The sequence below is a fragment of the Hermetia illucens genome, chromosome 2 (genome assembly GCF_905115235.1).
Source record: "Hermetia illucens chromosome 2, iHerIll2.2.curated.20191125, whole genome shotgun sequence".
NCBI classification, from domain to species: Eukaryota; Metazoa; Arthropoda; class Insecta; order Diptera; family Stratiomyidae; genus Hermetia; species Hermetia illucens.
In genome coordinates, this window is record NC_051850.1 from 2,694,755 (window position 1) to 2,720,407 (window position 25,653).

The following is a 25,653-nucleotide window of genomic DNA, read 5'->3' on the forward strand; positions in this document are numbered from 1 at the left end:
GGAATCAAATCGTATGGAACAATCTTGAGCTTTAAGACCACCGGGGCGATTTTAGTGATGCACGAACCGGGGGAGAATTGGTCCTAGCATGCCATGATGTGGAACCCACGGACCACCTGGGACGAATTAAGCATGCACTCCTTTCCCCTTTTTTCCAGATGCCGTTCAGGAATTGTACACCTGCGGCGCCAATTTACCGGTGGTGGAATTTCGATCCGACAGCGCGGCCCATAGGTGATCCCTGGGCACGAAGCTAAAGGATTTTGTAGTGGGTGCTTCATCGGTCGGCCATTGCTGCGAGGTGACAGACCTTAGCATCCTGCAGTACTCAAGGGAGCTTTATGTTACTTGCGACAATTCTGCAAGGGAAAGAAATCTCGAATTCGAAGATGGCTTCCCCATAGGAGTAGTCGTTTAAATGAATCAGAGATTTCTCTATATTGAACTTGATCTATTTCCGTGTTAGCTTAAAGAAGAGTTCCTACCGGGAAGAACTCTGGAGCGAAGTATTCTCATCTTAGACGAACATTTGAAATATCTATGCAAAGAATTCGATGGTGTTATGCCAATGGCCATGACATAGAACGTAAACGCCACAAAAACGACTGCCTCTCCTTTGGGAGCCCAAACACGTGGAATTATGATCCTTGAAAATTTCCGCGGCCCCATCAAGGAACTTATGTGACGCTATCGTTTAGGCTGACTGCACGATCCACCTTAACGTCTATGCGCAGCAGACATGGGAAAAATATCTTTTTTTCATCGCCAATGATAGCAAAATTGTGCTTATTCACCAAAGAGATTCTGGACAAGGAACAATATTCGTGCATTTTGAGAGGCATGCCTGTGATGGGCCGATACTCGTCCGCTTTTGTATTGTTGCCTCCACTGCCAACAGCTGCTTCAGTAGCGCTTCTTATGGGACAGTATCTTCCCATTAAGTGATCCACATTTTATGCTCATGAGGCTTAAAATATAATGGTTTTGAAGAGTCACTGTCACTACTGTCGCACTACCTAGCAGCCGCGGGCCTGAGATGGCGAAGGCTTACAAGCTGTGCCAAATCAAGGAGAATTTGGCCCGCTTATAACATAGCCCGACCACGAGAGCTCCTGTGCCAGACGCGTGCAAATGCATTCAAGATTACGGCGGTCTGCACGGGGCACTGGTCCATAGGGGACCATGCCGCTAGGCTCGGCTTACCCTACAACTCGCATTGCCGAAGCTGCGGAGAAGGAAGGGAAACCCTCATGCACTTTCTCTGCGATTGCCCGGCTCTGGCTCGAGTCAGGCTGCGGACACTGGGTAAACCATTCTTTGGGGACCTCAGTGAGATTTCTAGTTACAGGGTCGGAGAGCTGCTTTCCTTCGTGAATGCTACGGGCTGGCTCTGGAGATCCGAGCCAGCTGGACTCTGCTTCCCTGTTCCTATAACAACAGTCACGGTCTTAGGAGTTTGTGGCATCAAAACGGCGCACCAAAGCGCTAATTGGGCTCCTCGGAGCGGCCACTGATACCTACCTACCTACCCACTGTCAATTAGCAGGTTTCTTGAAAAACTGACACATTCGGCTCAGCAAGGGGGCATGCATATATGCTCTATGCCAGTGCTGTTGCTAAATGGTACTGGGAGTTCTGGGATCAACAAATTTTAAAAGAAATCGGACTACCTCTAACATTTCTTAGTCTGGCTGACGTAGAGGCGGGCAAGTATGTGTCGACGGGATACTTCAGTAGAGCTGAAGTTTCATGGTTGATGCTGGTGAACTCGAATGGATATTTGGACACTTCCCAATTCTCTCAGGTACTATAGGTATATGAACATGTCAGAAAGGGAGAGATTTTAAACACAACTGAGCTCACGTAGCTGAGGCAACTTGAAAAAGGGCAGGAGCGCATTTTTCCAACCGCGATTTCCATTTCCATTCTCACTCTCAAAAGTTAAGTTAAAAAATAAAGGATAATGGAGCACCTGACTAGTGATGCAACATCCGCTCCGTATACAGCTTGTTTCACCGCAACGGACCGAAGCGGTGGGACGCTATGGGGGTTGAGAGACATTTTTATTAAAGGTGATCTTAAGGGCAAGATACAGAAATCTCACTGAGAGTAGTCGTAATGAGTTTTGTCCGAAGTCAGTCAATATTCTTGGTCAATTTTAAGCTTGACCGACTCCACGTTATTTGAGCGAACTAGTAAACCTCTTCAATGAAACTATCTATAAGAATTATCATCCAAGCTGTTCCTGGACAGCTATTATCAACTTGTATGAGAGGTACGAGAAAACTAAGGCGTCGAAGGAGTCGCTTTCTTCTACTGAAAAACAAAGCCCTTAGTCACAGAACTCTAGGAACCTCAGCTTCTTCAGGAGTAAGGAGCTAACAACAACAGTGCAGAAATGTCAGGCGATGACGGCTTTACGGTTTCTTTCCAGGGCAGAGGTAAACCGTCAGACGCTGCCTCACCTCTGCCCTGGGAGCAGCGTGATCGAAGCGGCTCGCAGATGTTGGGTGCTCCTTTATATAATTCGCAGAACACGATATGACTGCGAATTTAAACAAAACTGAATTTTTGACGACCGATCCCCATGAAACAGGCACAATCACTGTCAGCGGCAGTGATCTGCCCAGAACTGAGCGATTTAAATACCTCGGATCAACGCTATCAGCCAATGGAGAGCTGCGTTATGAAATTGCTTCACGCATTAACGCAACCTGGATGAAGTGGCGTTCCACAACTGGTGTCCTTTGTGATCGACGTCTCAAATCTGAAATTTACCGCAATGTCGTCCGTCCAGTCGCTCTCTATGGTTCTGAGTGTTGGCCGACCATAAAAGACAATGAACGGCGTCTTGCGGTAATGGAGACGAAGATGCTACGTTGGACTAGTGGCGTGACACGTTTAGATCACATCCGAAATGAGGATATCCGCGATCGTTATGGGGTTGCACCGATCGTGGAAAAGTTGCGAGAGAGGCGTCTTCGATGGTATGGTCACGCAATTCGTGCAAACGAGCATTCACTTGCAAAGATTGGTCTGAACATCGAAGTCGATGGTAAACGACCAAAACGCAGACCTAAGCAACGGTGGCTTGATACGCTGGATGGGGATTTGAAAGTCTCGAGATTGCACCCAGATCAGGCATTCGATAGAGCCAAATGGCGAAGCCGATCACGACGAGCCGACCCCGCTTGTGAACGGGACAAAGGCTGAAGAAAAAGAAGAAGATATGACTGCGAATTATATTGAGCGCAAATCCGCCTTATTGACCAGAGCTTGGCCAGAGCTAAAAATATTTTTTTTGAGAATTGTGGGGTCCTATGTCCGCATCAACTTAATGTTGGACCGGACCTGGACCTAAACGAAGGGTACGCGGGCCAAAAAAAGAGGGAGTAAGTTGCTCCTCATTTGGTCCGGTCCAGCATTAAGTTGATGCGGACTTAGGACCCCACAAGTCTCAAAAAAAAAACAGTGCAGACTTCAAACTGGGCCGAAAAAAAATAGAGTAACCTGAAAGCTGTCATAAAATTGCTTTCTCTTTTAAATCCCTCAGTCCCTGTTCAACATCATTTAAAGACGCCAATGAATCGTATGGAGTCCTTAAAAAGCAAACGGTCCATTTGGTGAAACAACGCAATGTACCATGACGTATCATCAAGAAGCCATTTAGTCCATTCGTGCAGCCCTATATGATACAAAACGAGCCTTATTGCCCTAAGGATAGTGTACGGAAATAGAATTCTAGGGATTCAAACTGCTACGAAGTGGATCCTTTCAGATTTTCAACCCATCAATGTCTGGGAAGGATTGTCTTCTACCTAAATCCATTCAAATTAAAAAATCACCATAAAAACAGGCCCATCAACTTTCTCCAGTCGATATCCACTTAAACCTTCAACGACCTTGAATTTTTCGTCCTTATCATATCAGTTCGAATGGAAGAGTAGTTCTTCTCTTCCTCAAAAAAAGTATCGTCAACAAAGGATAATGCACACGACAGCTATTATTGATTGAGGAGCAACAACACAACACAACAACGACAAGGACGACGTAAGAGCAATTTAATCAACAATAGTAGTTGTGATTTGATGGGCGACAGAGGACAACATATACATCCAAACATATAAATAAAAATGTCCTTTTTTCCGTTCAGCACAAGATGTCTATATCTTTTGAGATGATTTCAATTTTTACGACTTGGATCCCATTGTAAGGATTTGAGCAGTGTTTATGTTGTTACTGCTTCCTCCGTTTGCTCTTCCTTTGTCAGTTACTTGAAGGTCCTTTATGGGAAAAAATACTAGTTTATCGATTTGGGTGTTACTTACCTCTTGTGCTTGTAATCGCAGTCTTGTTTCTTCCACAGCGTCTTTTTTCGTAGTTAGGGTCTTATCTCTAAGTGATGTCCTTCGTACTGATTGTGCTCTGGAAAAGGGATGAAACGTGAGGAGTTTTATTTATAGAAAAAGTTTATATTAGAAGACGGTAAAGTTTTTCGATGGGTTTAATGGTACTTTTTATGTATGCGTATAGAATTAAGGAGAATGAACCTAACTACGGGGCTAAGTGATAAACGAACATCTTCAGAGAATCTCCGGTAATAAAGATACCTCGTCCAACTAAAGACAATGCAGTGTGGGCATGGTCCGCCAAGAGATTCTCAGCAATCAGAGATTAGATGCTGGGGATCTCATTTGGATACTCTGCATAGAATGTTGGCCTTGACAAGCTTAGCTGTTAATCGAACCCCCAAACCCAGTGACTCCAGGAAACGGAAATTCCAGACCTATTTGTCGGCAGTCAATTCTGAACCCCAGAAAAATCTAACAACATTCAATTGTGGCACGATGAGCCCGTAAAATAGCGAAGGATAGCTCCATGTTCCTGGGCGTGTGTACAACTCATCCTGACGGTTCTAATGTCATCCTTCGGAACAATATTTGCACAAAATGTAACAACGGCCCATTACGAACTGTGGGTACCATAGGTCGGACTCTTTGTAGAGGAACTGGGAGAATTAAAGACTAGTGCGAACATGGCTCAGGACTATGAAGTTTCCGGAGTTCTGTCAGCTGCAGTTCTGGTAAAGGCGTTCTTCGTTGATGGAAGACCCACGATTCTAGACGCTCTAGTCGATAGTGGATCTGAAATGTTAGCATGTTGGTCCTAGAGAAAATGATGTGCTTGCTTCAATTAGCAGATTTGGTGATGTGGACGCAGCAACCATTCGGAAGGTTTTATCAGTAAGTATTTCGCCAATCTTCTAATCCAATTACAATCTAGTCGTGGATGCCTATTGAATGGAAGCCATTGCTTCCAAACGAAGGATCGATCATCCATAAGCCGAAGTGGACTTCTAACCTACAGCTGGTGGATTGTGATTTTAATATCAAATCAGGTATTGATTTGATCCTAGGAGCGGAGGACTCCGAAGAAATAATTGAACCAGGTTTGAGGAAGAGCAGGATATTTTCAACTCATGAAACGAAACTGGTCTGTCTTGGAAAGGGTCGCTTCGCAGGACGAGAATCAACACAGTTATATTCAACATCTTTACTATAGATTTCTAAAAGATAGCGTGAAGTACTTTTTCGACTCTGACGATACAATCGAGGACATGCCCTCAATAGACGAATGCATCAGTTATGCTAACGCTAACTTTGAAGGACGAGCCTGCAATCGTTCCTATGGGAAATTCCCGGAACAAGGCGTTCGCTCGCTTTAAGCAATCGGGACACCTTTCTATCTCGACCGGGATCCAAATCTCCGACGTTCTTACCACAAAGCATTGCAGGAATACAGCGATTCGCGCCATATTCGAATGGTAGTCGTGTTATCTGGGGAAGACCAAGACGCATACTACCTTCTGAACTACCCATTTGGGATGAAGATGAAGAGCTCGACCACAAAGATTCGGTCAGTATTCAACGCCTCTGCAGGAACAACGGCCAAGGTCAGTCTTAACGATAAGCTGTATAACGAACCTAAGCAACAGGATGATTTGGCGCAACTTATACTTAGTTAGGTGGAGGACCCTACCACCAAACGTTTCAACGTATGCTATACAGGCCATCAAAGGGTATGCCAGTCCAAGGGTACGTACTCACAATCGCTTAATTTGGAAAAGTTCCTGGTACATTCTTATAACTCCATCAGGTAGATTTCCGAAGATGAAGAAGAAAGATTTTCACTTGCGGTAAAGAAATTGTGGACAGACTTTTACGCCGATAATTTGCAAAGAGGCGCAAACACCAAACGAGAGACGAGCATTGTGACCAAATAGATTTGACCAAGGAGTCCAAGGAGGTGGGGTTACAACAGATCGCTTTAAGTTCGACGATCACCGCTCGTGATGTGGTGTGAAGAATGATCCACCAAGCAAGCTAACAAAAAGATGTCCTTTAGGAAACGCTGCCGGGATATTCGACCCTTTACATTGGTTTGTATCGATGACAAATAGGACAAAAATCTTGACGTAGCAAATCTGCCGATCAGACATTAGTGGGGATGAAGTCGCCTGTAAGAGGTTCAGATAGATTGGAAACGTTTCGAGGCATAATTACAGGTCTTGGAAGCGATCCGAATCCGAAGATCTGTTATGCCAAAGGGCATCACTGCGAACTAAGGGGATTCTGCTATGCCTGGCGGCGTATAAGGTAGTAGGATCATCGACTTAAGTGACAAAATAACTATATCACCACTTTGCGGGTGAAGCCATTGGAAGCCAAGATTACTTTGCTGAAGGTTGAACTAAACGCTGCTTTCCTGTTCGTTGAACTGCTGCATCTTATGAAGTCGACGCTACAACCAAACGAGGCAGCTGTGTATTGCTGGTCCGACTCAACAGCTGCTTTGATATGCATAAAAAAAAGGGTATTCACAGTTAGAAAGCTACACCACAAACCGGGCTGATAAGATACAGAAACTCAGTGAGCAATCCTAGGATTGGTGTCACCTCAAGTCAAAGGAGAATCGTGCAGATTGCGTTTCAAGAAGCCTCTTCACTACCGAGTTACTAAATAATCATTTATGGGCCTTATGAAGTCGGCTTAGAATCCTGCGGTTGCTCCAAGAGACAAAGTTTGTTAAGGAGGTCGACGACTTGAAGAAATACCGGCCGGTTACCAAGAAGCTGCAAAGCCTACACCCCTTCCTTGCTCACCAAAATTTGCTCAGGCTTGGAGGTAGTCTACGGGATGCGGATATATTTTCTTACAAAGAGCTCCCTCGACGATTACCTACCTTGACGTGGTGAGGGAGCTCAGTAAGGAAGATCCTCCAGGAAACGGGAGGTGACACCTGAAGCCAAGCGGTAATCAAAACCCCAAGCCAAGGTGTGACTACCGTGCCGAGGGCTGAATGGTCACAGGGGTTAAGATGTGGCCGTAAACGGTGAACTCTGGGTACCAGGCGACCCCCAGTTTCAACTAGCCTTGTCTCGGCAAAAAGGGGCTCTGCCGAGATCGACTTACTTTCCCCGGAAAAATTGAGGCCATGGCAGCCAACTATGAAAAAACAAAAAAACAAAAACACAAACCTACTAAGCAAACACAATTAAACTTCGATCGTGACGATCCAACCCCGAGTGAAGGGGCAACCCTGAGCTCATCGATGGAGAACCTGAGTCTAGACTCAGATTCCCCACTTATTCAAGTGGGAACCAATTCAATTGGGACCCAGGCCTGAACGGATGAGCCGAAGCAGGCCCCTTCTGTCAGTACTCCTGACCCCAGGCTCCAGTCGGCGCCACCTGCTGAGGCTAAAGTCTTGCCCATGGGTATGCACCTGTCCACGGACAGCAAACTGCCTTCGGGCAAACAGCCTCCGGGCAAACCGCCTTCGGGCGAACTGCCTCCGGGCAAACCGCCTCCGGGCAAACCGCCTTCGGGCAAACCGCCTTCGGGCAACGCACAACCAAAGAGCTGTGCCAAGGTTGAGGGGAAAGGAGCGTTCGGGGCACCTGCGGCTAAGGGGAAACCAAAGCGGCAGCGGTCCTCGGACGATCCTAACTCTTCGACACAAAAGGCGGCAAAGAGGGCTCGGCCGGCAACGGCTAGGCCTTCATTTGCAGCCAAGGCTATCGAAGCCGATGGATGGGTCCTGTATGACGACTCTAATCCATCCGGCTACGATACTGAGCAGTGCGAACAGCTTAGAAGGAAACTCCTCCTAGCTGTAAGGACTGCGTCTGCGCAAGGCATTAAGCTTTGCTTTGAGTCGGTAGGTGTATACCGTAAAATGTTACGGCTGAACTTTGCCGACGAAGACACGAACGAGTGGCTCAGGCAGTACTGCTCCTCCCTTAACGATGTGTGGGAGGGTGCGCGACTAACCTTGAAAAGGGTCTCTGAGCTGCCATCGATCAAGAAGTGCTTTCTCTGGCTTCCAGAAGAAGAGCGAAATGGTGTCGGGGTTCTGGAACAACTTGGTGTACAGAACAACCTTAACACTTCCACCTGGTTACTGCTAGGCAGCAAAACAGGAGAGAGAACCGATAGGCCGGGAACTTTTCTCACTATCGGCGTTCCCGAACCTGATGTTGAGAAAGTTCGGGAAAAATCGGGTTGCCGGCTCTACTATGGGCTGGGGACTGTCACGTTACAAGTGCCGGCTCCTAAAACCATTGAAGGGGACATGCAGCCCCCGGCATCTACATCTGAAACATAAATGAGGTGCCACATCTCCCAAGTAAATTTGCAGCATTGTAAAGCGGCGACTGCACTTATCAGTCGTCGGATCAATAGCTGCAAGACATTTATATACCTCATACAAGAACCGTGGGTTGTTGGTGGGGCAGTCAGGGGCCTAAACTTCCAACATGCTGACCTATTGTATGCCAATGGAAGCGATCGACCCCGCACCTGCATGGTAGTCTCCAAAGACTTCCAGGCTAACCTGGTTAACGATCTATGTGATGGCGACACCACATCGGCTAAGCTAACCATAAAAAGTCAACAGGGAGATAAAGAGATACTATGGTGCTCTGCATACTTCCCCTACGACGCAGAAGACGTTCCCAGTGGAACATTCATCAGAGCTATCCAATATGCCCAAAGTAGAGGCATGGGAGTAATAGCAGGATGTGATGTCAACGCACACCACATATGCTGGGGAAGTTCGAACATCAATGCAAGAGGATCGAGACTACTGGAGTATCTAGTAGGAACCGATTTGCAGATCCTAAATGTGGGTAATGAACCCACTTTCTTCAACGTGGTCAGGCGAGAGGTCATCGACATCACGGTGGCATCTCCTGACATCGCGGCTCTGATCGGAGAGTGGAGAGTATCAAACGATGTCACACTCTCGGATCACAGACGCATTGATTTCGTTATGGGCATGGATCTACCTCCACCCACTCCATTTCGGAATCCGAGGAAGACAGATTGGGTAATGTATCAAACAGAATTGAACGCCCGAGTCACGATCCCTGGGAGGCGCATCAAATCCATTGCTGGAATTGAGAAGACAACCCAGATGATCACAAATAGCATGAGAGAAGCTTTCGAAGAAAGCTGTCCACTCAAGATGCCAAAGAAGGGTAAAACACCATGGTGGAACTCGGATTTGGCAAAACAGAGGAGAACGACAAGGATGCTCCTTAATCGTGCTCTGAAGGGCGAATCAAGCACTAGCTGGAATCGCTATAAAGAGGCACAGAAGGCTCTAAAGAAGAGCATAAGATCGGCTAAACGATCATCTTGGAGACGCTTTTGCGAAGAGACTAACTCTCTTGAGGCAACGTCAAAGCTGAAGCGGATTCTGGTCAAAGAACGTAGCCAGAAACTGGGTTACTTACGTTTACAGAATGGGAAGTACACAGGAAGCGATGAAGAAACGGCAAATCATTTGCTTGAAGTACACTTCCCAGGCAGCATCCAAAATCTAATCTCGGGGCCAACAGGTGCATACAGTTCTCAACCGAGAGATTGGAATCTGGCATGCAAAGTAGTATCACTGGAGCGAGTGAAATGGGCATTTAACTCGTTCCACAGATATAAGTCTGCAGGTCCGGATGGCATCATTCCTGCGCTAGTAGTAGAAGGAATGGATGCCCTGGGTCTACACATTCGGAATATATATCGGGCATGCCTAGCACACGCTTATATTCCAGTTAAATGGCGGGATGTGAAGGTGTTGTTCATTCCCAAACCAGGAAAACCCACCTACACAGACGCAAAAAGCTTTCGACCGATCAGCCTAACGTCCTTTCTGCTAAAAGGACTAGAAAGATTAGTAGATCGGTTCATAAGGGATACACACATTCCTAAATGGCCACTTCACCATAGGCAACACGCCTACCAGAAAGGCAAATCCACGGAGACAGCACTCCATGAACTTACGGCAAAAATTGAAAAGGCGATGTCCGATAAAGAATACGCCTTAGGCGCATTCATGGACATCGAAGGTGCCTTCAATTATGCCTCATTTGCAGCAATTTGTGATGCGGCAAGACAGCATGGAATCGAACCGCTGCTAATCAGTTGGATCCTTCACATGCTAGAGTGGAGAAAAATGCACATATCGGTCGGCCAGAAGTCTATTGAAGCAGGATGTCTCAGGGGCTGCCCACAGGGAGGGATTCTCTCTCCACTGTTATGGCTCTTGGTGATGGATACCCTGCTGTGGCTCCTGGAGGACAAAAAAGTCTTCGCGCAAGCATTTGCGGACGACCTAGCCGTAATAATTACCGGCAAGTTTGCGGACACAGTATGTGACCGCTTGAATGCAACTCTGCATGTAATCCACAGCTGGTGCCTCCGCAATGGACTCACGGTGAACGCTAGAAAGACTGGACTAGTTATGTTCACTAAGAACGTCAGGTGGGGCAGCTATACACTACCCACCTTAGCAGGGGCGGAAATCCAGCTGGCACAAACAGTCAAGTACTTAGGAGTACATTTCGACTCCAAGTTAACGTGGAAGCATCATATCCAGGAACAATACCAGAAATCCTGCAGATTGCTCTGGTGCTGTAGGAATGCGATAGGTAAGACCTGGGGACTTTCACCTAAACGGATATATTGGATGTATACATCCATAATAAAACCCATTTTGATGTATGCATGCATCGTCTGGTGGCCAAGACTGAACTTTGCTAACAGCAGGAAGCTGCTAACGCAGATTCAGATACTTGGTTGCCTAAGTATTACTGGAGCAATGAGTACTACGCCGACTGCGGCACTTGAAGCCATCCTAAATTTACCCCCCATCTACTTGGAGGTGAAACGGAAAGCAGCCAACGACGCATATAGGCTCGATACCATTGGGGCGTGGAAAGGCGGCCAATCCAACGGGCATGCGTCTATATGGAAATTCCTTGAAAAACATCCGGTAGCCCTGATGCCGACCGATCATATGGTTTCCAGATTCGTCTTTGAAAAGACATACACTGTCGTAATCACCGAAAGAGAAGAATGGTCGACAAGTGGCCATGAGTCTTTTCAAATTACAGACCTAATAATCTTCACCGACGGGTCAGTCACGGAGGATGGATCGGGTGCAGGCGTGTTCTCGGAGAATCCGATTATAGAACTGGCCCGACCCCTCGGAAAAATGACGACCATATTCCAGGCGGAGATATATGCCATTTCATTGGCAGCAGAAGAATGTCTGCGACAAAAATGGAGGGGTCGCACCATTCGAATCTGTTCCGACAGTCGGGCGGCATTATCGGCACTGGAGGGCAACAACATATCAAGCCAGTTGGTGTGGAGTTGTCATCAGGTGCTGCCGGTAATGAGGGGGCTGATAGACTGGCTCGCCGAGGGTCTGGATTCACAATGGTGGGCCCAGAACCAGCTCTTGGAATCCGACCATCTACTGTCAAGTCTACTCCGAAAGGTGAAATTGCAAGGATTCACGCAACCGAGTGGAGAAATTTGGACTCTTGCCGGCAAGCGAAAATCCTTGTGAAGCAGCCTAGGGCCACTAGAGCGGCATTTTTGTTGTCCCTTAAGAAGTGGGACATGAAAACCCTAGTAGGGCTTTTGACGGGACACTGCTCCTTAAACTACCATATGGAAAAGATTGGGGTAGTGGTTTCGGCTGTGTGCAGCCAATGTGAGGAGGAGGAGGAAACTGCCCTGCACTTTTTATGCAGCTGCCCGGCATCCTCAGATCTCAGACGAAGACACCTTGGCAAGGTTTTCTTCAATGAAGAATCTGCACACTCTCTGCCTCTTGAGAATGTTCTCAGATTCGCTAAAGCCTGCGAACACCGTAGGCGGGAAGCCATTGAATAGGCAACTTACGGGGATAGTACAATGGGCCTAATAATGGCCTGAGTGCTCGGAGCTGCGGCTCCCGCCATTTAACTAAACTAAACTAAACTTCTTACAAAGAGATCATCATATGACTTTCCTGATCATTCGCTGGGCTTACTTCCTACTACGGCACTTCCACAATTTGGAACTATTTGAAAATGCGATACTGGAGCTCTACAACAAAAAGGTGAAACGTAAAGAGCTGCACAGGTGTCTTACCTGTGTGAAATATTCGGAGTCGGCAGTTTATGAGTGATTTGCCTCCCGTCCGGGTCTCGTCAATAACCCCCTGCACTGCACAGTTATTTGAAAATGGGGACTGATCCTTGGACAAGGTATTTCTTGCTGCATTTGAGCGGTTTATTACCAGAAGACGACTGTATCTTGTCAGAGCAAAAAACCAAATTGGCAACGAAATGCAGGAAGGAATATTAGCAGCATCAGAAAACATCGTAGCCACAATGGCCAAAGATGGCGTCATCTACAAATTCATACCGGTCGCAAGCAAATAAACATTCAATGAGGTAAAGATTTTCCAACTTCAACGGAATTTACTACAATACTCTGCCAGATCGAGCCATGCCTGAATTCTAGATTGCTTGTCCCGGTTTTCAGCAATCCAGATGACGCAGAAGCCCTAACTCCTGGCCGCTTCTTAGTTCAACGACCGATCAACGCTGTTTCGTCAAGGAAATTCCAGATATGAATATGAGTTCACTCATGCTGAGGATAACGCAGATAAATCTGCATCACTCGAAGTACGCTTCGGCTAATCTGCTTGTCTTCCTCCTAGAAAAAGACATCGACATCGCAATAGTACAGGAGCCCCAAGTGTAACATAGCCATTCTGGCCGACAGCTAAGAGGCCATTAAGGTCTTGCACTTAGCGACGACATCCTTCACGCTAGTGGGGCAGTGCAGAAACGCGCTGAATAGTCTGGGCGACATGCTTAAGGATACCTTCCTCTGAGTTCCCGGTCATAAAAACATGGAAGGGAATGAGCCGGCTGACGAATTGGCTAGGCGGAATCTACTCGCACTATTTAGGAGCCGCGGACCTCAGAGGGTGAGGGCTCACCACCTGTTCCGCTATCGCTTATAGTAAAACATGATCATGAGAGCTCTACCTAGAGTCAGGCTACGGTCAGATCTCTAGCTTCAAGGTGGGAGGGCTGCATTGCTTCGTGAATGCTAGGGGCTGGCTCTGAATATCTGAGCCGACTAGACTCTGCGATTTTACTCTCATAACAGCAGTCACGCTCTCATGAGTTTGTGGCATCAAAACAGCGCACCTCAGCGTTAATTGGACGCCTCGGAGCGGCCACTGATACCTACCTACCATTCTCAGTTAGGAACCCCATTGATTGACTAGTTCCCTGGTCTGCCACCACGTTCCCTATCAAAGCTATTCTAGAGCTACCAAACTAGAATGTTCAAAATATCATCGAGGGAGAGTGTTCACCCCGAAATCTTTGACATTGAACCACAATTTGACTGAAATTTCCTCTGAAATAAAACTTTGAAGTTTGACATGAGGCTTATTTCCCCCCGTCCCACATCCTTTGATTTCAAGCGACTTTTCAACATGTTGTTCATAAACAAGCAGCCCAAACTCCATTTTCTCGCCCCCACTTGAATCCTCAAATGGAAATTCCTTAAAATTCATTGTGCACCGAATATTTCACAGTCGATTCGAAACACTTCAAATGATTTATATCTTCTTTACGAGAAAATTTATTTTAAATCTATTTTCCATTTACGTGTTCCCGAGGATATTCACTCTCCATTGGAAATTCAAAAATTCCAACAATTTTATTCAAGGTTTTATCTCCATTCAGCATAATGGAGTCCATTTACTTTCACCAGTTATTCCATAAGCGAATGTGCTTTCTTCTTTCTCCGCCATGCCTTTTACTGGGCTCCTTGCCCTTATATTTCAATTTTCTACGAGTTGGCCGAGGTAAGTACCCACTCGCATCATGCTCAATATCGAATTTGATCAAATTTTATGAATATTCAGTAAATCAAATGAAGCTTCCTTGTATTGGCTGGAGGGATGTAATGGAGGTTGTAGGAGTTGAGTGATTTGGGGAGGAGAAAGCTGTCGAGGAATGCTTTCAAGTATTTCTATTTTATGCGAATTTTTTGTTGTAATTATTGATTGGAAAATGGGTTTGGAAAAGTGGTCCTTGCTGAGGTTGGTAATTTAGCTATGGTGAACAATGAGGGAATTATACACAACAATGGATTGAAAGTAAATTGGAATCCTTTGCACGATAATGGCATTAAGTGGCTCTTAACTGCAGGCAAAGGTGTCTTGGAGCGTGATAGCTGATTACCTCGTTTAGGGATCATCTCCGAAAAAGGACTCTAGATTTCTAGAGGGTAGTGGATGCAACTGAACCATTGACAAAAAATGGCGGTGCAAGTCGTATACTCACCAGTTCAGTCTGTGAGGCTTCTATGCCTGCGAGACTTCTCATTAATACCACGGTGGCATCGCCTGATAAGGCGGCTCCTTGTCGGAGAGTGATGGATATCGACCGATATCAAGGAGCTTTAGAGCAGAGCTGTCCACTCAGTATCTCAAAGAAGGGTGAAACAACATGGTGGTATTCCTCAAGCCTCAGCTGTTGATTGAAATCACTACAAGAAGGGACAGGAAGCTCTGAAAAAAAAAACAGCAGGTTGACCAAACGATCATAATGGCGACTACCTCGCTGGAGGCGACCTTAAAGCCCAAGCGAATCCTTGTCGAAGAATATAGTCAGTAGTTAATTTTGCAGAGCAGGAAGTAGACGGAAAGCAACGAGGAAATGACAAACCATCTGCTTGAAAGTACTCTCAACTATGCCTCGTTCGCAGCGATTTATGACTGCAATCATTGAGTTGTTAATCAGTTGGATCCTTCACATGCTGAAGTGGAGAAAGTCAGCACTCGGGTCAAGGAACAGTTAAAGGAAATTGAGTTAGTAAAATGGGCCAGAAAAACACGTATCAATTCTGCAGTCTCACGGCCCATTATAGAACATGACCATAAAATGGAGAGGTTAACGATGCTCAAAGAGGTCAAACCCAACAAATTGAACCTCTACAAGAATTTCTTGGGACGGTCTGATCTGATTAAGCTTCAGGTTAGAGTTGAATAATTCTTCAAGTTCTCACGGCCTCCCTGGAAACTGTGTTCGGACAGGCCAAGAATGTGTAGCGCCAGGCTGGAAGTAGGTTGATCCAACTGACGAGGATCTGTTTGCTTGCTGGTCATGTATTAGGGGCAAGTGAATCTGACAGGAGGATAAGCCGAAGTAATAGCCCGGGGATCGTCGTCCCTGCACTGACGAAGGTGCTAATAGGACCCCAAGCCAAGGTGAAACAACATACGCCGTGCCCAATGGAGAGCTTGGTCTTTAGTAACCGAAGTCTCAATACCTTCGACACTTTCAGTTTCAAATAAGACCTTTACCCTGGTGGTCGGGCTAGCCAGGGTGGATATCCTTCCCAGGATACTCGACATGGACTCAATTTATAAAAAAAAAAACAACAAAAACAAACCGACGATGGAAGAAGAGGTGGTGATAGCAGGCGCATCATCGGAGGACGAACTGTTGGCATCCAGCCAGGAGACAGTAGCCGTCGAGAGCAGCACACTTGGTGCCAGCCGTAGCGTCGCTGTACTGAAACCAGCCGCAGGAACCGGTCCAGGCTGAAAGTCACTGCCGTCGAGCTCCACGTAGCGAGTACAGGACATGGTACTTATCATATAATCCGAAAACCTCGACGTCGGCGGATCCCTCGAAAGTAAAGACCGACAAGAACGTCGATCATCGGAAACCGGCTAAGGAGCGAACATCCACGGGTGTCCTGCTCAAGCACTAGTACCAGAAGGCCGGTTCGACGAGCGGGAAGAAAAAGACTTCGATAAATACCAGGCGATTGTTGAGGAATACAACAGCCAACACCTGGCAGACGGGCAGAAACGCGCTGCTCTCAAACGCAATCGATCTCAAGACGAGGTCGAACAAGATGACAAGCGGAGTAGAGTGGGCAAGAGGCCGTATGCAGCAGCAGCCAGCCGACAAGCCACGAACTGCGAAACCTTTCAACGATGTGACCAAGAGCCACTTACGTGTGGCGCTGTCGGATGATAATTCCGCTAGTGGACCAGTGTTGAGGCCAGGCTGTCGGAGACCGTCATTGAACATCTCCTAGACGTCAAAAGGCAACCACCCGGGATCCATCATCTTCTAATTTGATTTCTCTCAGATGGTCCGTGAATTCCACTTAATAGTTTGCGAAGACCAATTCTCCACGGACTTTTTCGGTTCGTGCTAAGATCAGCGACGCCTGGGAGGGCGTAAAGTTCAAAATCATCTCCTACCATGAGATTCCCAGGAGACCGGTCGCTCGCATCTGATTGCCGAACATTCGCATGAATAAGGACAAGCTCCTCCATTCTCTGGGCCTTCAGGATTCCCATGGACGAATGAGATGTTTTGTCAAGGAGGAGGAGCCCCAGACCAACAGCTAACCTTTTCTGCTTCGTATAAATGGAGAGTGCTTGGAGGCACTGAAAAATAATAATAATCGTTGGCGCAACAATCCATATTGGATCAGGGCCTTGAAGACCGTAACGGTACACCACAGTGCACTGTGGGAAGTAATGTGGTCAGCATTGCGCTCGCCCGAGACTATTACCCTGATTTGACTCAGCTACTCATTCACAGGTGAGTCGACTGGTATCTGACATCCAGTCACGCTAACAAATTCCTCTACCCCCAGCGAGATTTCAACCGCGACCTTACGCTACGACAGCGCAGTGCTCTAACCACTTGAGCCATCCGGACACGACACTCGAAAAGGTCGAGTCGGACTCGTTTCGGAATCAGGAACGCAAAGGTAAAAGGGTTCCGCTCTGCAAAACCGGACGACGACCTGGATCCAATCGACGACGTCAATGAGTTGTTGGAGGCGATGAAGATCGACAGTCCGAGGGGGACTGACGAATCCCCCTGAGGGTAACGCAAATAAATCTGCAGCACTCGAAGTGCGCCTCGCCTAATCTGGTTGTCTTCGTCGTAGAGGAAGGCATCGACATCGCACTAATGTAGGGGAGGCGCGACCGATCCTTCAAGGGACTCCAAAGCAAATATGTTAATTTATTTCACAACGTAGGAGACGGTGATCAGGACAGAACTGAAACATGTATCGTCGTGAAGAAGAATCTGCATCTGAGTTCAAGCGACCTAGTCGTGGTCAAACTGGAAGAGGCGTGGACAGAGAACGTGTATATTTTCTCGGCTTACATGCCTCACTTCAAAAAATTACAACATTTGACCGAAGAATTACAACATTTGACGAGCACCATAGCAACAAAGAAGGCCAACCTGTTTATAGGCTACGCCACCAATGAAAGGCATACGCTTTGAGGCAGCTCGGAAATCAGTGGAAGAGTGGAGTCATTCCTTGAATTTATTATTACTACAAACCTATCGGTGGGTAACAGGCACCTCAACATCGGCCGGTGATTGCCGTCCTGCGAATCAAGCCAACGATAAAACACCGTGAGGAACGCACTGGCCTGCCGCACATTAAATGACCTTATTAGGGCGATCAGACCCGAGTCTGCACGGGGACTCATCTGAAGTGGTAATTGGTCACGAAACCTTACCAGGGGTATACTGGTACCATGGGAACCGAGATTGCCGACTATGAAAGACAATGAACGGCGCCTTGCGATAATGGAGACGAAGATGTTGCGCTGGATTAGTGGCGTGGCACATATTGATTACAGGGACTAGGATAGGTCCGAAAGTTCAAAGCCTTTTACCTGACGTTTACTTTTCGCCCACTCAAAGTGAGGACGAACAACTAATAACACCGCAAAAAACTGTCTCAATAAAATCTTATAAAAATTCAAGACAGAGATGGATTGGATTGGATTCATCCGCATCACCTTAAAAAATCCCAAATCGTTTCAACATGAAAGGAATTATACGTTTCGAGTATAAATTCAATTTCCAATAACTCGAGTCTGAACTCCCAAGATAGCACCCCTTTTTCATGGGGGTAAATGCGAAAAGGGGACTAAAGTTATGAATGTTCTCTTGACTTTTGAATCAATCAATCCCCCTTGATGTAAACTCCCATTAAGGACAATCTAGGCCAGATTTGCGTCACCTTAACGCACTCTAGATTTGATCACTTCATCACTGAATTCTTCTGATTTTTCTTTATCGTCGATTTACCTCAATCTAGAGATGATTTTTTCCTTTATTGACTTTCAGTTAATATAGCGTGAAATTGCCTATTCTCGGAAAATCTATTTTACAATATATGAAAGATTTGTGTGTGTAGATTTGTTACATTAGGGACTCACCTGGTGTTATTACTTTGCGACCTTCGTACACGCCTCCTTTGTGCTTCCGCCAATCTTTTGCTCTCTTGCTCGGTACGTAATTGTTCTATTCGTTCCCGGATTTCAGGATCTTCACAAATATCTAAATTGAAAAGGAAGTGATAAACGATTTTGTAAATTGTTTTTTGGTGCTTTTCATAATGGATAAAGTTACAGGGGAGAAACGGCGGATATGAAATACAGAAAATCAAATTCCTGGAGGAGCATTTTTAGGTGCTTTCATTTTGTCTGTGAGTTTTCCTAATTTTTTATTTCCAATGGGTTAATGCGATTTTGCTTGAAAAGAAGAATTTTCAATGATTTCCTCGTAAGGAAAAGCGAATTTCTAGGTACATACTTCGAAGAGTAGGGATTTAATTTGCCAGACGTGGAATAAATTTCGAAATGAAATAAGGACGAAGAAACTGAAAAACGCAAAAGAAAATTCCAAGAAAATCCCTCTGAATTCTCACCAAAAAGGGATGTCTAAAACAATTGGCCCAATTGTAACATGGAACATCTCCGCATTCAAGTTTATCCGACATGTCTTTATGTCGTGAATCTTTGAACACTTCACTCACCAAGGGACCAATCATTCGAAAATTGTATCAAGGATTACTCGACTCCTTGCCTAATTCAATTTCAAAAAATGTCTTTTTTTGTCCCAAGAAAACATTGACTCGTCCTTTTCTATGTCTATCTGTGTTAACTTCTAGCATTATTATCGTTTTCTGAGCTTAAAGCATGTCGAAGGACATTTTATCCTTATGTCGTTGAAGTCAATTCTTACGAGATAAAATTACAATGTTTGTAATGAACACGGGGATTGAGGGATGAACAGCTATATATATACATACACCTACCTGAGGGAGTCTCGTCATCCTTATTTTTGGCATTTAGGTCAGCTCCGTATTGTGCTAGCATTTCCAGGACTTCCATCTGAAAGAAAGGCGTTGAAATGGGAAAGAGTGTCTGGTTAGGGTTCGAAATGATTGTCGTGCGATAATTTGATGTGTAAGGACATATAGTAAAGCGGATCTTAATAGTTTCACTATAGTAATACGAAAGTCCTCTGAATCTACCTATAAGCATGATTAAGGCAAAAATCCATTAACCGGGACTATAAAGTCCTTCCGAAATTGACTTGTTGCATTCAACCAATTCCTCCCTCAAAATTGAATTTTCTTTCATAGCATCCACTTGCTTTCATCTTAAATCATTTTCGTTGAATTTCTTCCTCCCTATTCAAGGAGCGAACTCTTTCCCAGCTGTCTGTGCCTGACACGTTAAGAAACACCGAAGCAACAAAGTTACACGAAATATTATTTACAATCTTTCTACGTTATGAACCACTCAACGGTAACAAGGGTTGCGCCAACAAGTTTCCTAGATGAAAAGGTTCAATTTTTTGTGTTTCCTCAACGTCTCACTAAATGTTTTCATGCTCGCTGGTGATTCCTAGTTTACAAGGACAGTGTACATACTATATTTCCTTTGACTTCGGCAGCACATCCAAAAGGACGACCTAGGACATGGCTGAATGCAAGGGAGAAAATAAAACAATTCACAAACTTACATGACCCCAACAGGCAGCGGCGTGAACTGGTGACCATAAATCCTTATCCACGGCGTCGACGTTAACATGGTGCTCTAGAAGGAACTCCACCACTCGTGTATATCCGTTCGCCGATGCTATGTGAAGCTGAAAGACAGGACGAAATGAATAAAATGAATTTGGAAGTATGATGTTCATGTGAAATGCTTAATATTCCAGAATGAAGGGGGGGAATCTAATTAAATGGCCTTGTCAGGATCTTGCTTCATTCTCGCTGGCATTACGGGAGGGATGGTTATCGCGCTATCATAGATTAGGGTCCTTCCATTTCGCCCTCTAATTGACTATGAAAGAGTGGACACGAGCATCGTTTCAAAAAGGACATCATTTTGCTTATCTAAATTGTATATCCAGTGAAAGCATTTAGAGTGGAGTTAGGGAGCATTATTTATTTAAATTGAATTTTAGGAGCGAAGTAATCCACTTTGCTATGAACTTTTCAAGGATTATATCTTTAAATATAAGAATTTATTTTTGTTAGGCAATGGACGGTCTTGACTAATTATTAAAATGAGCCACTGACATTTGACGCGACCATTACAAATAATAATAAAAGATACAATTTGAAAGGACATTGTCCAAATAAAGTAAGTGATTTTCTGGCCCGGATGAACCCCTATTTTACAGAAAATTCAAAATCGTGGTCAAAGGATTCACCACTTTGCTTCTAACATGAGTGTCAGAACTTTTCTGAGGACCAACCGACTGAAAACTTGATATCGGCTGAACTCCTAAGAATTTTTTCACACCGCCAGGACTTAGATAGTCCACATAGAAATCAATGATTTGACTGCAATATTTGATCAATCTAGAGTTGTACCGGCAAAGAGCTATGAGGAGGCCAGGTCCTAATTGCAACAAAAGATACACTCCGCGCCCAACTCGTCTTCTCCTCTTTTGACTCTCCTTATGATTGTGTTGTCCTTCGCCAATTCCCTTCCGTTGCGTTTGCAATTCTCACCTGTATGAAGAATTGTCTGGCAGTTTGCCTGAACTCCTTATTGTCCTTTCCCTCCCTTTTTTCCTTTCCGGAGATTTCAACCTCCCCATTCTTCACTGGCCTAATCATCCCATCCTCTTCCATTCTTCTCTTCTACTTCCTTCCTTTATGAGCAATTGCTCTGTCCTGAATTTCAATGCCACCAAAAACTCCTTGGACCGCACTATCGGTATCTTCCTTTACAACCTCCCCGAGCGCCATCTCTCTTTATTTCCTTGCACATCCCTGTATGTCAAAACTAATGCTCATCACCACTCTCCTGTTCAAACTCCAAAAGCGCGCCTAAATCTATTAGGTTCAACTTCGGCAAAGCCAACTTTAACGGTTTCAACCCAACTTTAGCGTCTATCAACTGGGATCAAATAAACTCAACATGTGATCAAGCTTGAAGCACCTTTTGCAAACTCCTGTCCGATCTTCTCCCTTGTTATGTTCTTTCTTCCCCTGCTTGCCTGCGTTCGTACCCAACTTGGTTCACAACGGTCATCCTTAATAATATCTCCTTGAAACATGCATTACGGAAGAAGTTTCAGGCTTCTAATGATGCGGACCTTGCTCATCTGCTCCACTGTAAGTCCATGATTAAGAAAAGCGCATAAAAGGTACTTGCTGAGCGTCGTAGCCGCCATTTCCCCGCGGTAACTTGAAACCGTATTGGTTCCACACTCGCTATTCCCGTAATCCCACCCAATCTTTGGCTTCTTCCATCAGTTTTACTGACTCCACTGCCAACTCCCCACAAAAATCCGGCAACCGTCCCTGCTCTTACCCCCCCAGCTTCCAGCTTTTCACGACGCAACGATCCAAGAAATCACGGACAATTTTTTGAATTCTCTGGAGTCTGGTAAATATGAGTGTCCCATGGCGGAGAGTTTAAAGCGCTTGACAGACTCGGTAGACCAGCAGCTGCACAATCTTTTCAACGAGTTCGGGCTCGGAGACAACCGCCTGTGCCTGACATAGGAGCCGCATGAGAACGTTAATAGAATCCGCTGTATAAAGAAGTCACCCTAATCAGGTGGTTCGATCAGCTGCCACCAGTTATCCATTGAAATAGGTAAAATCATCTCCTCTCAATGAATTGGCTTCATTGGCTGACGAGCTCGCCCATGATTTCCTGTCCACCTCGGCAGTTAGCACACTATCAATCGCTACCACCGCCGCAGTTTAGTCCTCCACGGTTAAATTCCTGTCTCAAGATATGGTAGCCATGGGTGCCTCAATTGCCCAACTTATATCCTTCACTCGGGGGCAGGGCGCCCCACATCGAGATCTCGATACTGACTTCGGAACAGGTGGGTATTGCAAGCACAATTGTAGACTTTCCTTCCAAATGTGCTCTTCCAGAAAAACAATTAGCGCCGCTCGAGCCAAATGACGATTATCGGCGCTACTTTAGCTCCTGGTGAAAAACGCCCTCGGAGAGCTTCAACGCAGCCAAAGAGGAGTTTAAGCGACTTCTGGTCTTGGGGATTATCTGCCCCTCGTCCAGCCTGGGGTTGATCCCGATACATATAATCCCAAAATCACATGGGACTTGGAACGTCACGGGTAACTACAGGCGACTAAACGCCTGTACCACTTCGGATCGCTATCTTCATCCGATCGTCGAGGATCTACTATAGAAACTAGGCGGGTCTGTGCCGATGTCGTTCTCAGATTATCATTTCGGAGGAAGACACCCCGAAAACTGCCGTCACGACAACTTTTGGACTTTTCGAGTTTACCCGATCTTCCCTGGGACAAATTATTCTTTACGACCTACCTCTCGCAAGAGCATATCTGGCAGCTTCCACTACGCACTGATGCTTCGAATTTCGCCATTGGTTCGGCCCTCTAACAATAGGACCCCCACAGTGTATGGAGAGCGCAATTGTTCTCTAGGAAGCTCTCCGACACTGAGATGGGCTACAGCGCCTACGATCGTGAGCTTTTGGCCATCTACGATGCTGTCAAAAACTTGCAGAGGATTCTTAAGGCCAGATAATTCACGAACTACACCGATCATTGTGAGGCAGCGTTTGATGAGTTGCCGCCGCACTGGTCGAAACCGTCAGTTCTTTTTTGAATGCTTGGGTGCTATGCCGCGGGTTAAAAAACGTGGGAGTAAGTTGTTGTCCACATGTTCGGTCCAACATCATGTGCATGTAGACTTAAGACCCCCATATCCCAAACAATAACCGATCACAGTCTCCTCGTTTTCGAATCATCAGAACGTTCGGATAAAACCTCGCCCAGGCAGGTGTGCCAACTGGATTTTAATACCAAGCTCACTCTCACCTAGGTATTACTGGAGCATACTATATATTAATTTGAAGGTGAAACAGAAAGCAGTTAGCGACGCATATAGGCTCAATACCACTTACGCGTGGAAAGAGTACCAATCATGCCAGTTGGTATAGAGTTGCCACCAGTTGTTGCTGAAATTTGGCCGACTGAGTGAATAATTCCTGATGTGGTTGTCAGGACACTCGAACATAGACTGGCGCGCTAAGAATCTGGATCCACAATGGTGAGGTCAGAATCAATGTTTAGCAAACGGCCACTGCCAAGTCTGTTTTGAAGAATAAAATTGCAAAAAATGACGCAACCGAATGGAGGAATTTGAATTTTTGCCGAGAGATAAAAGTCTTTGCGAGAGAATTCGGCGCCTCCAGAGCACAATTTTTTTGGTCCTTAAGAAGGACTGCTGCTTAAACTATCACCTGGAAAGATTGAGGTATATATATCCAATGTGAGGAAGAAGAGGTGACCGGCCTGTACTTATGTGTAGCTGGCCGGTCTCCTCCGACCTCAGACAAGGCTTTATTTAAAAAATCAGTATACTCTCTGGCTTTGGAAGAAGTACTCAGATCCCCAAAATCCTACAAAGGCCACTGGAGCTGTAGTTCTCCCACATAACTAAACTAACTAACTAAAGCTTCACCAAACCTGGGCGGTGTCATCCCTTCAGAGTTATTACGGTTTCAGCCCATTCTGTTGCTTCACAATTTTGATTGGAAATCTTCAAAAATTTCGAATTACGCCATTCCAGCTCACGAATAAAGTTTTTTTCCCAGATTCCCAAATTGAGATTCACAGCTTTTCAGTAGAACGGGGCGGATACGGACTGTTCCTTCAAGCAGAAGAGAAATCATTTCGGCCATCAATGCACTCAATAGGAATAAAGCAAGTGGGTCGTTGTCGCTCGATCTGCAGTTACTGCAGATCTGCTGCTTCTACTCGTACGTGCGGCCATTTTAGGATACCGGGACCTTTTCCAGAGAGTAGAAAGGGGAAGATGGTTAAGATTTCCAAGAAGGGCAGCCGTTTTGAATGTCACAATTGAAGGAGTACGCTATCGGTGACGTTCTTCATGCTGGACGTGAAGGAATTCAATGAACTATGCCATATTTCCCCAAACACCTGACAACGCTATTTGCACTTTCCCCGGGTCATGAATCTTGGCCAAATGGTTCTGGATTTGGAAAGAAAGACAAGTAGAGTTGTACGGGTCATCGTAATCTTCCTATCTGCATTAATGGACAGATAGCCAGCGGTGGGTCGTTGGGTCGTCCAAGGGCAGTTGGCGCAAAACGGTAGAGAAAGAGTGTAAACGTCTCCGGAAATCATGGGGGAGCTGCTGGCATTTCAGATAACAGTGAACGATGGTGCATAGGTGTGGTTGATATTACACCCGATCAAAGGGTGAATGACAACCATATAAATAGTAGGCAATTGAACGCAGTGGAATGCATCGCGATTGTGCTCGTAGACAAAAATCTAGAGGAAACACTCATTTCGGTTTAATATTAGAAGTCGTCTTGAACGCTCATTACGATTTTTGTTCTAATCCCTCTCCTTTATTGAATTCAATACGTTCGTAGAAATTCCGTAGTCCTGTATCTGTAAACGTCGGTATTGAAAAAAGAATTTCATTGGGAATACAACTGAACATTTTGGCAAAGGTAAAAGGCATGGACACATCATTTGTGCTGATTTTAGTGATGCCCCTTAATCATAACAAACTCATAAGTAGGGTCTCAGGTTCGCACAGCTGTCAATAGTATTCATATTTGCTCCCGCTCTAGACCCCGCTTGTAGACTTATTTCTACACCAGCTGATTCAGCTTGAAAGACGTTCGATTAGCCTTAGGTCGATAATCGGGTCAGCAACTTAGCCTGCGAACCGAGTCAAAGGAACATACCTTTATATATGGTTTCCGCTGTAGGTTTATACTTAGAGCACCAAATCATCAATAATAAAATAGATATAATGAAAGCAGAGACTATAAGGGTACCTTATACTTCATTTGGGATCATTAAGGAACCGTGCCAGCATGGGTCAGGTGATTAGAGCGCTGGACTGTCGTAGCGGAAGGTCGCAGTCCAAATCAAA

General features: G+C 45.5%; 1 protein-coding gene across 2 annotated transcripts in view; it reads right to left on the reverse strand.

Annotated features, from left to right (window-relative positions):
* Positions 1-25,653, reverse strand: part of LOC119647757 (protein phosphatase 1 regulatory subunit 16A-like) — a 431,507-nt gene that overhangs the window by 92,610 nt on the left and 313,244 nt on the right. For both annotated transcript variants that reach the window (XM_038048875.1, XM_038048876.1), the window contains 4 exons: positions 20,237-20,362; positions 19,524-19,599; positions 18,643-18,763; positions 4,329-4,425 (listed from right to left, as the gene is read on the reverse strand). In XM_038048875.1, coding sequence (XP_037904803.1) covers positions 4,329-4,425; positions 18,643-18,763; positions 19,524-19,599; positions 20,237-20,362 — 420 coding nt within the window. The remainder of the gene's footprint in view (positions 1-4,328; positions 4,426-18,642; positions 18,764-19,523; positions 19,600-20,236; positions 20,363-25,653) is intronic.